The sequence below is a fragment of the Calonectris borealis genome, chromosome 18, assembly GCF_964195595.1.
Source record: "Calonectris borealis chromosome 18, bCalBor7.hap1.2, whole genome shotgun sequence".
Lineage (NCBI taxonomy): Eukaryota > Metazoa > Chordata > Aves > Procellariiformes > Procellariidae > Calonectris > Calonectris borealis.
Genome location: NC_134329.1, coordinates 4,326,731 through 4,339,283, shown reverse-complemented (window position 1 = coordinate 4,339,283; position 12,553 = coordinate 4,326,731). Strand labels below are relative to the sequence as shown.

The following is a 12,553-nucleotide window of genomic DNA, read 5'->3' as shown; positions in this document are numbered from 1 at the left end:
TTTTCCTGTCAGATTCTAAGCTGAGTGGTTTCTGGCAGCTGATTCTGGATGAGAAAAAACAAATTTTTACATCTGAGAAGTTCTTGCAGTCTGCGCCAGAGGAAGGTAAATTGTCAGTTATTGTGTATCCAGTTGCTGCTTAACTCTATTAGTACTTATAAGAGCTACTGTTGCTGTTAGCAGTGTTCTATGATCCATTGAGGATCCAGTTTCAGATTAAAATGAACAGCGTGCGCTTTCAGAAGCACATCGAGACTGGTTGTAGTCTAAGCTTGGCGATGAATTAATTTATTTCTTAATGAACAAGAGTTATCAAACATTTATAATTCCAAACGTGTATATTCTCTAAAAGTCTTTCCAATACAAAATGTGTTTGTGTGGTGTCCTAGTTTGTAAGTAAAGAGTTGCAGCCAATCTAAGGGACGTGGAGAAGCCTAAAATTAAGAAGATGATGGGAAAAAGTAAAATAAGGCTGGAGAAGAAAACATGTAGGTGAAAATCTTAAGATATGTGGGGGAAGAGTAATAGCAGATAGGAAATCAATTGGGTTATAAATTAGTTTCTCTATGCTCTGTTTTGTTCTCTTGTGTTTAAAGATTAATTGAAAAAAAGATTAATGGAATGTGCCCAACAGAAAACATTACTGGCTACATTTTAAACTGAAAGTTTTGAAAATGAGTTCATGAATCATTTCTCTGAAATGAATTAATTTATCTTTTGTCCAAAGCTTTGAAGAGGTAAAGTTTTCTCAGGGGGAAATAACAGCATTTCTCCTTTGCTTGCTGTGATCCCTGTTTCTTGAAGGCAATGTGTATATCCATTCATGTTTCCTTCCAAGTCTGAAACAGTGTGGTTTGGAAAGTTTTATATTGCTCCCTTAGGATGTCAGCAACAAAAGCTAATGCTGATATTTTGAGAGTAAATATTGTCATGATTTGTTACTGGTTATTTAAGCAAAAACACCCAGCTAACATGCTTAACATCCCCAAACTATCTGATGCCTTGAACGTTGAAAGTCCCCTGTGCCATACTTAATACGGGTTATAACCCACCCCATGTTTCAGGCCTTCTGCTCTTGCTTTTATGATATGGTTGAACGTTGATGTTCAGACCAAAGGGCCTAGTGACAGGTGAAGCTCAGAAGGCGGTATGAGGTAAAATACCAAGGCTACTACTCAGATAGCATTATGCACTTGTGTATGAATTCAGTATATGTCTTACTGAAGAGACATTTCTTCAGGTGAAAGAATCTGTTTCCTTATGAAGTCTCATGCTATTTTAAATACTTGTCTTTTCCCACAGCAATGTGTACAGTACTGCAGCTGACAGAGCGCCTTCTCTTGGATCATGCACAAAGACTGCCTGAAAGTAAAGTTCAGTACGTAGACTGCTCTTGCTGCCACCGATCGGTGTCTGATCCCTGAACGTTGATGTGGGCAGTGGAGAGAGTGGGCTTGGGACTTTGCACAAAATGTTGAACTCTTTGTGCTTTTGTGTCCAGTTAGTTTGCAGAGCCGCCTCCCTTGCTAAACCTGTTTATTTCTCTGTTTTCAGGCAGTATCACCGTGCCCTTGTTGCAGTACTGCTGAGTCGGACCTGGCATGTTCGAAGACAGGCCCATCAAACAGTTAAGAAGCTCTTGTCCTCTCTGGGAGGGTACAAACTGGCCTATGGGCTCTTGGAGGAGCTGAAAGTGGTTCTCGGCTCTCATAAGGTGAGTAGTCAAGAAGCCTAGTCTCTGCTTAGCCAGTTGTTTGTGTGCTGCCAATCACCTCCCTACCCTAAACTTGCTGTTAGTATTGACATACAGCGTGATACGAAGATGGTTCCGTTCCAGATGATCTCCTAGAATGCCACTTGTTACTGGATTACTGTATATTACTGTACCAGCGTCTGTGGGATGCCTAGTCTTCCCTATATACACAGAAGACACATTATTCAAAATTGTTTGGGGAGGAAGCTGCAGTTTTCCATGTCCTTCTATTATTTTAATCCAAATTTAATCCCTGCTGGAAGACCAAGTGTCTTTGGCCCTGGCTTATAGCTCAAGCTGCCTATTTAAAACAAAAGTAGTATAAGTACTTTAGTAGCAACTATTATCAAAAATAAAAAGAAAATTAAAAAAAAGGAAACAATGAGTGCTATATTATCGGACATGCTGCTAAGTCAGCGCCATGTCAAGTTATATAATAGATTAAGTTGCATAAATTAGGTACCAAGGCTGGGACTTTGTAAATAGTCTTCCCATGTCACAGATAACAGTCTGAATAAAGCATTTTTGAAAAGATACTGAGTAAAATTAGACTGCAGAAGTTGGGCATACTGTTCCCAGCCAGCTGGTTCAACCTTTTCCAAAGTCCTCTTTGCCAAAAATTACCGTTTTGGTTTTATTTTATCCTTGCCAAATCTAGTATAGTCCTTCATTCTTAGTCTTTCTGTCACTCTCATCTCTGTGCTTGGTTCCACTGTTACCCTTTATCCCTTCTTTTCTTTGAAAACTTGAGGTTATTAGTACTGACAGAGGGAGCTGGTTGTTGGTATTCAGTATGGTGTTACTGTGGGGAAGTGTGCTCAGGGCTCAGGAAGGCTTGGTGTGATGTGTTAATGACAAACTGTCCACTCAGGTTCTGCCTCATGAGGTCCTGGTGATGGAGTCGGGAGAGCTGTCGGAGCTAGGAAGGACATACATTCCTCCCCGTGTCCTTCATGAGGCTCTCTGTGTCATCTCAAGTGTGGCAGGGCTTGATGTGGATTCCTTTGAGCCAGAAAAGCTGGCACTGGAGATGCTGCTGGTGAGCCATCATCCCTCTGTAGGTAAGTGAAGGGATAAGACCACGCTCATGGCCAATGAATGGGTTTTTTATCTTACCTTTTTATTTTATTGTATTAGCAGTCTGCTTCATATTTATTATGCTCATGTATTCTTCCTGCTAGTGGCAGTGCAGCCGGGTCTTTGGCCGGCCCTCCTCATCAAGATGAAGATAGATCCCAAAGAGTTCATTACCAAACACCTGAATGACATATTACCCAGGATCACTGCCTACACTCCAGAGAACCAGGTGATAAACTTCTGCATTCCTTGTGTTAGTTTTGGGAGATACTTTGGAACAGGAGAGTTTTCTGGAGGAGTTAAGTACTAACTGGTCTATAAGGAAGGAGACCTGTCTAAAAAGTGGGGAGAAGGCAGGTTCAAAGAGAACATCTCTGGTGACAAGGAGCTGGGATTTAAGGGGGGAAGAATGTATACCGGCAACCGAGTAGAATTCTAGATAAGATGCAAGTACCCACTGAACAAGGAATTGGGAATTAGGACATAACGTGCGCTGCCTCAACAGAGCATACTTTTTTGAGACAATTTCAAGGAATAGTGATAATAATGTTTTTTCCTTTGTTTTCTTGATAGTCATCTATGAATGCAGTGGGATCTCTCTCTCTGCTTTCACCTGGTAGAGTGCTCCCACAGCTCATCAGCACTATCTCAGCATCAATGGAGAATCCAGCTCTGTGCCAGGTTACTCGAGAGGAATTTGCCATCATGAGGACACCAGAGGGAGAACTGTATGACAAATCTATAATACAGAGGTAAGACTTTCTAATTTCTTTTCTCTGTGCACCTGGGGATTGATTGCTGCTGGCATCTAGCCAGTGAGTGAGTGGGTTTGTCAGATGCTCTTTCTGGACAGGAGTTCCTGGATTTGTGTGCCTGGATCTTAGTCCAGAGCAGTGCTGATTCTTTTCTTTGCTTTTCCTTCTCAGTGCTCAACAGGATAGTATGAAAAAGGCTAACATGAAGAGGGAGAACAAAGCTTATTCCTTCAAGGAACAAATCATTGAGCTGGAGCTGAAGGAGGTGAGTTGATGGGAACAGGAAAGCCAGTAGTGAAGGTTCTGACACCAGGCTATCTCGTATGTTTTGTTGCATGGCTTCTGGCCTATGTTTGTACACTGTTGGGAAAGGTTCTCTGAACTTCTTTGAATACCTAACTGTTATCTTCTCTTATATCTGTATTTGTATCAATTTATGCGGTATTCTACTTGTTTGTCAATGCGCTTACTGGTTGGTAATGTGTTTTTTCTCTTCATCCCTTGTTCAATGTATCTCATGTATCTTTTTCAGTAAGGGTTGTAAAATAGGTGCTTCCGTCTTGTAGACAGCCAGCAGTTCTGTTCAGAGAGCTGGACAGCTCTTTCTAATGATATCAAATAATTTGTGACCAGTTTAAATGTTGGAGAAACTGGTGTTATGCTGCTAATGGGACACTAAAGTGTTAACCTGCCGATTTCCATTTTGTGTCTTCACTTAAGAGTGATATGCTTGGAAGAATATTTTGATACTGTTTTAAAAGTAAATTGCAAAAAAACCCAATGTGTCCAACTTTCTTCTCTAACTAATTGAGGGGATGGTGTTAATAGCTCCCGGTTAGTAATGTCCATGGCTCTCTACTGCAGGAAATAAAGAAGAAGAAAGGAATAAAGGATGAAGTGCAGCTGACTAGCAAGCAGAAGGAGCTGATGCATGCACAGCTGGAAAGGGAGTCTCAGATAAGAAAACGGCTGAAGGAGGTAAGTTTTGATGGACTTTTTTGCCAACTCTGCAGCTGCAATGACCCAAGTCATTTTGATAGAAGGAAAATGGAGTAGCATAGAGAATATTTGGCAATAGCCTATTTGTTTCTTTCATTAGAAATTAGATTTAACACCTTGATTTTTTCCCCCGATGGAGTTTTTTATGGTAACCTTTTGAACTGTTTCTCTTACAGCTTGATAATGAGCTGGAAACAGCCCTAGGACTCCTGGACACTGTTATAAAGAGAAAGCCTCCTGGTCTAACTCAGTACATCCCTGGTCTCATCGGTTCCTTCTTGCCACTTTTTCGATCGCCTTTGGCTGCTCCAAGGATTAAGGAACCTTTTCTTTCCTTAGCTTCCTGTGTCATGCCTGCTCGACTGAAAACCTTTGGTTAGTATTTGCAGTTGCTATTTAAGGGCAGGGTGTGTTATTTTTATGGCAGGGCAGTGAAAATCCTTGCTCTTACAAGCAGTGGATCATGACCATATACCACAGACAGCCAAGAGGAAAAACCACCCTGGAACAGTGCCTGGAGATGACTGTGATGTCTCAGGGATCCTACTGCTGGATGGGACGGGGTCCAAAGACAAGGAGTTGTCTGGTCATGATCACCTCTCAGTAGCACTTGGTCTCCCCTCTGCAGAGTTTGGAGGATGTGAGTGTAACTCTCACACGTGTGTGAAGGAAGCTGTCCCCTATAAGCCTCGGGACTGTGCCTCCTTCTCTGTGCCTCCTTTGCAGCCTGGGCTGTTGCCCAGAGCTTTGTTATCATTCTTGGGTCTGTGTTCCTGGGGGTTTTTCTCTCAAGAAATCTTTGGTTGTAGACTTCTCATGGATTCTTTATTCTTTCATACCAGGTACTTTAGTGAGCCATGTGACCTTGCGCCTGATGAAACCAGAATGTGAATTAGATGAATCCTGGTGTCAAGAGGAGCTGCCTACTGCTCTGAACAGAGTTGTTAGCTTGCTGCATGCCCATACCATTCCTAGCCGAACAGGCAAGGGAGAGCCAGGTAAAAAGTATTGTAGATCCCTCTGACACCCCCCACCCCCCCCCCCCCCCCCGCAATAACTCTGTGAGCGGTTTTAGTTTTGATGGTATGTATAATGTTTTATAGGTGAGACTTCACTTTTTTTTTTTTTTTTTTAAAATCGGGTAAGATTTCATAGATATGAAAAACCTTAAGGTATTTTTTGTGGTGGTAGTAGTAGAAATGATGTTACAAGTATAGGAAGTGTAGAAATGAAATAACAGTATTTTTTCTTAAAATGGTTCATACAGAAATAATAGTAGTGAAATTAAGGCTCAGCTTTGCCAAGGACAGTTCCTACCTTTCAACACCACTTAGCGTAAGCGATTCAGTGCGACTAAGTGGAAAGACAAAATAATTGCTTGTTATCTGTGATCTCAGCAGTGAAATGCCTGTGGCCTCTGCTTGTTTGCTATGTAGTGCTGCAGTTCATGAATATTTTATTCTGGCACGGTTGTAGAAGAAGCAGTTCTTTCCCACTCTGTAACACGAAGGCAAGCACCAATATTTTTACAGTGCAAGAATATGATCTGGTTAAAATGAACCTTTTTTTTCTTGAATTTCTTTGTTTTCTTTTTTCTTTTTTTTTTCACTGGGTTAGTTTTAATCTAGATCACTTCCAGAATCTGCTTCACGATGGGGTGCGCAAGTACTTGTACCACTGCATTGAAGATAATAGTACAGAAGAGGGAGGGTGGGTCTGCTTCCTTTGGAGGCAGGGATGGCTTAGGCTGTCTTAAAGCATCTGGTGTACTGTAGTGATAGAGGTGTTCATCCAGGCTTTGGAGTTGTTTGTCATCTAGCTCAATCGAAAACTGCTGTAGTAGCTGGTTTATAATTTTTTAAAGGAAATGCAGGATTCCGTTTGGTGCCTTACGCCAGTAGTTGGGTTCTCCTCTTACTGTTCTGCTGCCAGTCAGATCCACAGCTGTGTGACTGTGGCACACGTAATCTGCACAGCTGAGTAGCAGCGATTGCCCGTGTTGAGCACCACTTCAGCGCTGAACTTCTCAGTGATAACTCAGTGTCTCCACTATGTAATTTATTTCCATAGTAAGTGCAATTGACATTTGAATCCATTTTCAGGCTTATTTCCAGAAAGTAGCGGAAGTATTTTCAACCCTCCTCCTTCAAGATTTCCTACAGTGCTTGATTAAATGAATATCTGATTTTTTTTTTTTCACTTCTCCTGCAAGAGGAAGGAAGTAGGTTCCGTAACGCTTTGTTGGACAAGTCATGTTATATTCCCAAATGATTTTTCCTCATTTTCAGAGTTTTTTGGAGGGTAGTCTTGCAATATTATTCAGTTGAGGTTAGTTTCTTAGGTTACCATGAGACCATACCTCATAATGTGGATGATAAATTTTATCATTCATTGCTGATATGCCAAGATATATTTTATAATCTTTTTCCTATTGGTCAATACCAGCTGCTGTGTTAATAGACCATTTATCTTCTCAGATAAAGCTTTCTTCTTCCTGCTGCATATAGAGGGACAGTTGCTTAAGCCAAAAAATATCTGGCCAATAATAAAAAAAAAAGCGGGGGGGGGAAAGCGTAAAAGCAAACAGTTACTGAGCAAACAGAGAGAAAAATCCCACATCAGAAATGGAGGGAGTTTTACCTAAGCTATTCATGTTAAATAGTTAGGAGCTCACAGTGTGTTTCGTATTTAATATTTCTGCCTTGAACTACTTTTGCAGTATTCGTGCCCTACATAAGCTGACTAAGACTGCAGTATTGTATCTGCAGTGCTCTTCATCTGCATCTTAGAAACTTAAAATCTGGTGTTCTCTGACAGCACAGATAGGATGTAGAAAGCAAACGTTTTCCCTAGACATCTAATACTTGAATTTTAACTGGATTAACTGGAGGACTGGAGGGAATATTTGTTATGTCCCATAGCCAAGCCTCTGTGAGAAAAAAGGAGCAAAATCTTTAACAACGGGAATCCAAAAGCTTTAATTTTTTCAAGGCGGGAGGGGAGTTGAGACTTGCACCAGAATTACGGGAAACTCATTCTCAGGAATCCAGATTAAGACTGGAGTGACAGGTTAGCTAGGCTGGTAGGAAGTGTTTAATGGGAATGTGGCTGGCAAACGGGACAAATGAACTTTAAAAGTGGATTAGTTAAATCGTATCAGATCCTCCTGCTCAGAAGTAAAATTGACCATAATTTTTTTTTTTTTTAGTTTAATTCATTTTAATTCTCAGAGTGTACATACAAACTTAATGCACTTTAGATAATAGATTTTATTTCAACTTCGGTTGTGTGATGGATTTGATTTTGTGTCCCGTCCCCTGCTGCCACAAGTATTTCCAGGATAGGCAAAACCTTAGTTTTGCCTGTCTGTCTACTTTAATCCATTGAATTGTTTCAATTTCATTTACAGTGTGTGTTTTCACACTGTTGAAGTACTGGAAGTAATTTGGAATCCTGATGTGACTTCAGTTAAAGCCAGCTCATTGGTGTAGCAAGCAACAGCAACATTAGGTAGAATCATAGAATCATTTAGGTTGGAAGAGACCCTTAAGATCAACAAGTCCCACCGTTAACCGAACGCTGAAATGCCAGATGTCACTGTTGGAGCCGTACTGTTGCTGCCGTTAAGTGGCGAAGCGGTGGAGGCTAAAGAGGGGGCTGGCTGTGTGCGCTGCTTTGAACAGGCTAAACTTTGTCTGTGGGGTAAGTCCAGATACAGATGAAGCAGTGTCCTTTGGACGGGACGTTTCTAGGAGCATAGAAATTCTTAGGGTCACTTAGCATGTTTGTACATAAGGCTGAAGCTGGCCATATCCATTGTGCGCTACCAAGGTGTTCATTTTACACCAGTCGATATTATAGAACAAAGACTGCTTAGAGTTATAACGTTTGGAAATAGAACAAGATCGGCTATGCTCACAGGATGGCTTTCCCTTTTCGCAGGTGCTGCCCCATTATCAGCTCCAGCGTTTTCCTTAGTCTTTCCTCTCCTAAAGACTGTTATGACTGAGACACCTCATGACAGTGAAGACAGGGAGCAGTTTCTGGTCAAGATTCTGCAGATCCTTACGGTCCATGCTCAGCTGAGATCATCAGCAAATGGCCAGGCTTTGCTGGTGGACGAGGTGAGTGAGAGCTGTGGGGATCAGATGACCTCCTTCAACAGTCGTTCAGATGAGGTGTGGGATAAAACAGCTACTGTCTAAACTGGACAAAGCAGATTAATTCTACAAGTTAAAGTTAACAATGAGAGATTGCTTTCTGTCACAGGTTTTGGTTACCTGTCCAGCCCTAGGTTTTGATTCTGATTTTTATAACGAGTGTCATACACAGGCAAGGTACTTCGGTGTCACAAGACATGAGGCTTTTTCTCCTCCCTCTGCCTTTTCTCCCCCCAACCTTTCAGAATGGCCCAGAGTTGCTTCCCCGGAGGGACATGCTGGTGCTGCTGACCTGGGTGATAGGATCGGGTTCTCCACGGTTACAGGTGAGTCCTCAGCTTCATAACCACAGTCAGGACTCTGCCTGAGTTTCATCAGCATCTAACTGAGGGAAATACACCCACCTGTTTTAATTCTCTGAGGCTGGTGGTTGATACATTACCGATTTTCTCCTGTGCTTATGGTATTCTTCTTGGGATAAAATGCCTTTTATCTTTTTTCCTGTGGGTTTTATTGCACCAAACATGTTCTTCAGTTTTCCACAGATGACATTTTGTGCCTTTTCTAAGGCCTTGGTCTGGCGAAGAAGTTTAGTAGTTTCTCCCCCGAGTAAACATCAGTAAACTTTGTTCTAAGGGATGAGATGGCAGAAAGGTCGACTGAACTCACCAGTTCTCTTTTCCTAATGAACCTTTGTCTCTGTTCTTTGAGAATTTCTTCTCTTGTGATAGCACTCAGCCCCCACCGCGCGCTTGCTTTGACCAAATGCACAGAAGCACAAGGCAGCGGTGGAATCGCTAATACTTCTCACGGCATTTTAGGTTTTGGCTTCCAATGCACTGACCGCTCTGTGCACAAGCAGCAGCGGGGAGGACGGCTGTGCCTATGCAGAACAGGAGGAGGTCGATGTGTTACTTCAGGCCCTGCAATCTCCATGCATGAATGTTCGAGATGCAGCTCTCAGGGTAGGTGGGAATCATTCAGGGTCATTCCTACGTCTGTATTGGGCCCAGTGTTTTTGGAAGGCTTCAGGCTTAGTCACTTCTCAGAATATAAAAAAGAAAGAAAAAAAACAAGGGCGCTTGGTTTTCTTTGCCATGAAACAAATTTCAGCTTAGCTCACCTGAGCTGGCTTCTCTGTACTTAAAAGCAGAGAAGACTGTAGTCACCAGGGCACAACCCAGTGCCTAGCTGCCTCTCTGCAAACTGCCTGTGGAGCGCTATTCTTGAGTTTCACCATCTCACCCATTAGCAACAGGAAGTCCTTGATCTGCACGGGCAGTGCACTGCACAAGCAAAGATGAATTTTGACACTTCGACCACTGAGAGCTTGACTTGGCAAAGGTTTTAAGTGTTTTAAAGCATCTGTTTCTAAAATCAGATCCTTGCACTGATTCTCCTGTAAACTAATTCAGGGACTGATGGAGCTACAAATGGTTCTACCAACCCCAGACAGCGATGAAAAGAATGGGCTGAATCTGTTGCGTCGCCTTTGGGTGGTAAAGTTTGATGTGGAAGATGAGATTCAGAAGTTGGCAGAGAGGTAAGAGTTCTTCCTGGCTGATTGGATGGTAAGGGGACCTCTCTTCTGCTGATCTTGCATACAGCGGTGGCTTCTCTCGCTGAAGGGTGATCAGTCACCTCTTTATGCGTGCTGCAGGTTGTGGGAGTCCATGGGTCTGGAGCTGCAGCCTGACCTCTGTTCTCTGCTGATCAAAGATGTCATCTACCATGAAGAGGCAGTGCGACAAGCAGGTGCTGAAGCTCTTTCCAGAGCTGTAGCTCAGTATCGAAACCAAGCAGCAGAGGTCATGAATAAACTTACAGAGATTTACCAGGAGAAGCTCTATGTAAGTACTCTTGTCCTAAGGGGTGGAGAGGCACAAGCTTGTGCTTTATTTTATATTTTTATATTAATCACTTTTCCTTTTGTCTGTCTTGGGGATGTGCATGAAGCCTACTGTTGCTGTGTTTGAGCTTATCACAGACTTTAAAGTCTTGAGCCTCAAGTTATCGGCCAGTAATGGCACCATTGTACAGGTGGAAGATGTGCCTTAGGTGATACTCTGCTGTGGCAGAGCAGGGTCAGTCCAACTCTTTTGGGCCTAAGCTAGCTCTCCACTTGTTTTTTTTACCATGCTCTTCTGCTAGTGGTATCATACCTCTGTGCAGTATTATAAAAGGGCATTGCAGGTATGGTTGACAGTATTCTCTGCGTGTGTGTCCTTGGAAAAGGCATTCTGATGAAATTTTTTCTCCTTCCAGAGGCCACCTCCAGTTTTGGATGCTTTGGGACGAGTGATATCTGAATCACCGCCTGACCAGTGGGAAGCAAGGTACAGTCATCCTCAGATTGATCTCATCGCTTCCTGTGCATCCAAATGAGATGTTCTAGATTTTTATTTAGAAGTTCAGGCAGTGGAGAAATAAGGGAGTGTTAAAGGAACAAAATATACGCAGTTGTATTGACTTGCTGGTTTCATGCGACCTTCTGGTAGAGAATATTTGTGCCCCTCAAGGAGGCTGGGCAGGCCAAACTGAAACGCTCTCAGTTCTGTCAAAATGTTGGATGCTATATTCTCTATGTCCTTCTGATAAGAATCGAGTCTTTCCCTCTCAAACTGGCTGATTTTTGTCTTACCTCACTGTATTCCCACCTCTGTTTGGGCAATTGGTTGTTTCAAGAGCAGCAGTGTGAGCCTTAATGAACTGCACAAATTCCAGTTTGGATGATTACTTTTTGTCTACTTGTATGACCTATACAGGTTTAATTGGAGATCGTCTTGTTCGCTACCTGTCTTAAGCTAATCTGTTCTTTAGTGCTGATGTACCTTGTTGTAAAGCTGCTGAATTTCAGCAGTAGATGAAGCAATCCTGATGTCTGTCTTTGGCCCAAGTATCTGTAATGCTTAATTGGGATAAAAGTCATTATACGGCTGAAGGATTGTTGTCCTTTCGGGAACCTGCAGCATGGGGTTATGTAATGAAATGCACGTAGGTTGGACACTCTGAAGCTCCTTGGTTTCATAATGGTTCTCTCTCAATTTCTGTGATGCACTACGGTAGCAAATGTGATTGTCACCTCAAGCAAATTCTGTGAAAAGTCAGTAAGCTCACAAGCTCCCCATCTTTACAGGTGTGGCATAGCTTTGGCCCTCAACAAGCTCTCACAGCATCTGGACAGTTCTCAGGTGAAGCCCCTCTTCCAGTTTTTTGTACCGGATGCCCTGAATGATCGCAGTCCTGAAGTCAGGAAGTGCATGCTAGATGCAGCTCTTTCAACGCTCAACACTCATGGCAAAGTAAGTCTGAACGTTTCTCTCCCAGTGGAAAAAGATGGAATGAAAATGTAGATATTGTGTTGGAGCCCATAGGTTTTTTTTATTTTTTTTTTTTTATTTCTTAGAGGTTGCTGTTACTTGTAACAGCTGAAAACTTCCATGTAGTAGGAATTTTTGTGTGTTTGGAGTCATTCGGTTAGTGACGAGTGTTGACTAAGTGTAGTTCTTCCCTGTCATTGCTATAAAAAAGAAGTAGCCCTGAATCAACTGGAGTTAAAATGGTATAAAACTAGAGTAATAAAAGTAAAATCAGACCAAAGGTCTTTTAATCCTGGGAAGGTGAGAATTCCTTTTCAGGCCTCATGCAAAGCAAAACATGAAAGCTTGCTGATCCTTGGCTTAATTAAACTGAAAACAACTGAAGTAATTCAGAGCGTTGAGGACCTCCTTCTCACTGCTAGCCCTTCTCCAGCAGTGTTAGATGGGGGAGGCGTGCAGGGTGTAAATTGCTCAGCCTCCGATTTCCTC

At 42.3% G+C, this 12,553-nt stretch overlaps 1 protein-coding gene across 7 annotated transcripts in view; it reads left to right on the top strand.

Moving 5' to 3' along the window:
• GCN1 (GCN1 activator of EIF2AK4) overlaps window positions 1-12,553 on the top strand; it is a 43,439-nt gene that overhangs the window by 12,315 nt on the left and 18,571 nt on the right. For 5 of the 7 annotated variants that reach the window (XR_012676394.1, XR_012676395.1, XM_075167301.1 and 2 more), the window contains 18 exons: window positions 13-105; window positions 1,303-1,378; window positions 1,555-1,714; window positions 2,625-2,814; window positions 2,935-3,059; window positions 3,404-3,582; window positions 3,757-3,850; window positions 4,450-4,563; window positions 4,761-4,959; window positions 5,042-5,224; window positions 5,427-5,582; window positions 8,527-8,708; window positions 8,990-9,070; window positions 9,566-9,709; window positions 10,160-10,287; window positions 10,405-10,594; window positions 11,010-11,080; window positions 11,881-12,046. Coding sequence is in view for 5 of the 7 variants with exons in the window: in XM_075167301.1 (XP_075023402.1) it covers window positions 13-105; window positions 1,303-1,378; window positions 1,555-1,714; window positions 2,625-2,814; window positions 2,935-3,059; window positions 3,404-3,582; window positions 3,757-3,850; window positions 4,450-4,563; window positions 4,761-4,959; window positions 5,042-5,224; window positions 5,427-5,582; window positions 8,527-8,708; window positions 8,990-9,070; window positions 9,566-9,709; window positions 10,160-10,287; window positions 10,405-10,594; window positions 11,010-11,080; window positions 11,881-12,046 (2,531 nt within the window). In the remaining 2 variants the exon portion in view is untranslated. Of the gene's footprint in view, window positions 1-12; window positions 106-1,302; window positions 1,379-1,554; window positions 1,715-2,624; window positions 2,815-2,934; window positions 3,060-3,403; window positions 3,583-3,756; window positions 3,851-4,449; window positions 4,564-4,760; window positions 4,960-5,041; window positions 5,225-5,426; window positions 5,583-8,526; window positions 8,709-8,989; window positions 9,071-9,565; window positions 9,710-10,159; window positions 10,288-10,404; window positions 10,595-11,009; window positions 11,081-11,880; window positions 12,047-12,553 lie in introns of those variants that run through there. The other 2 variants (XM_075167305.1, XM_075167302.1) reach the window with 2 other exon arrangements.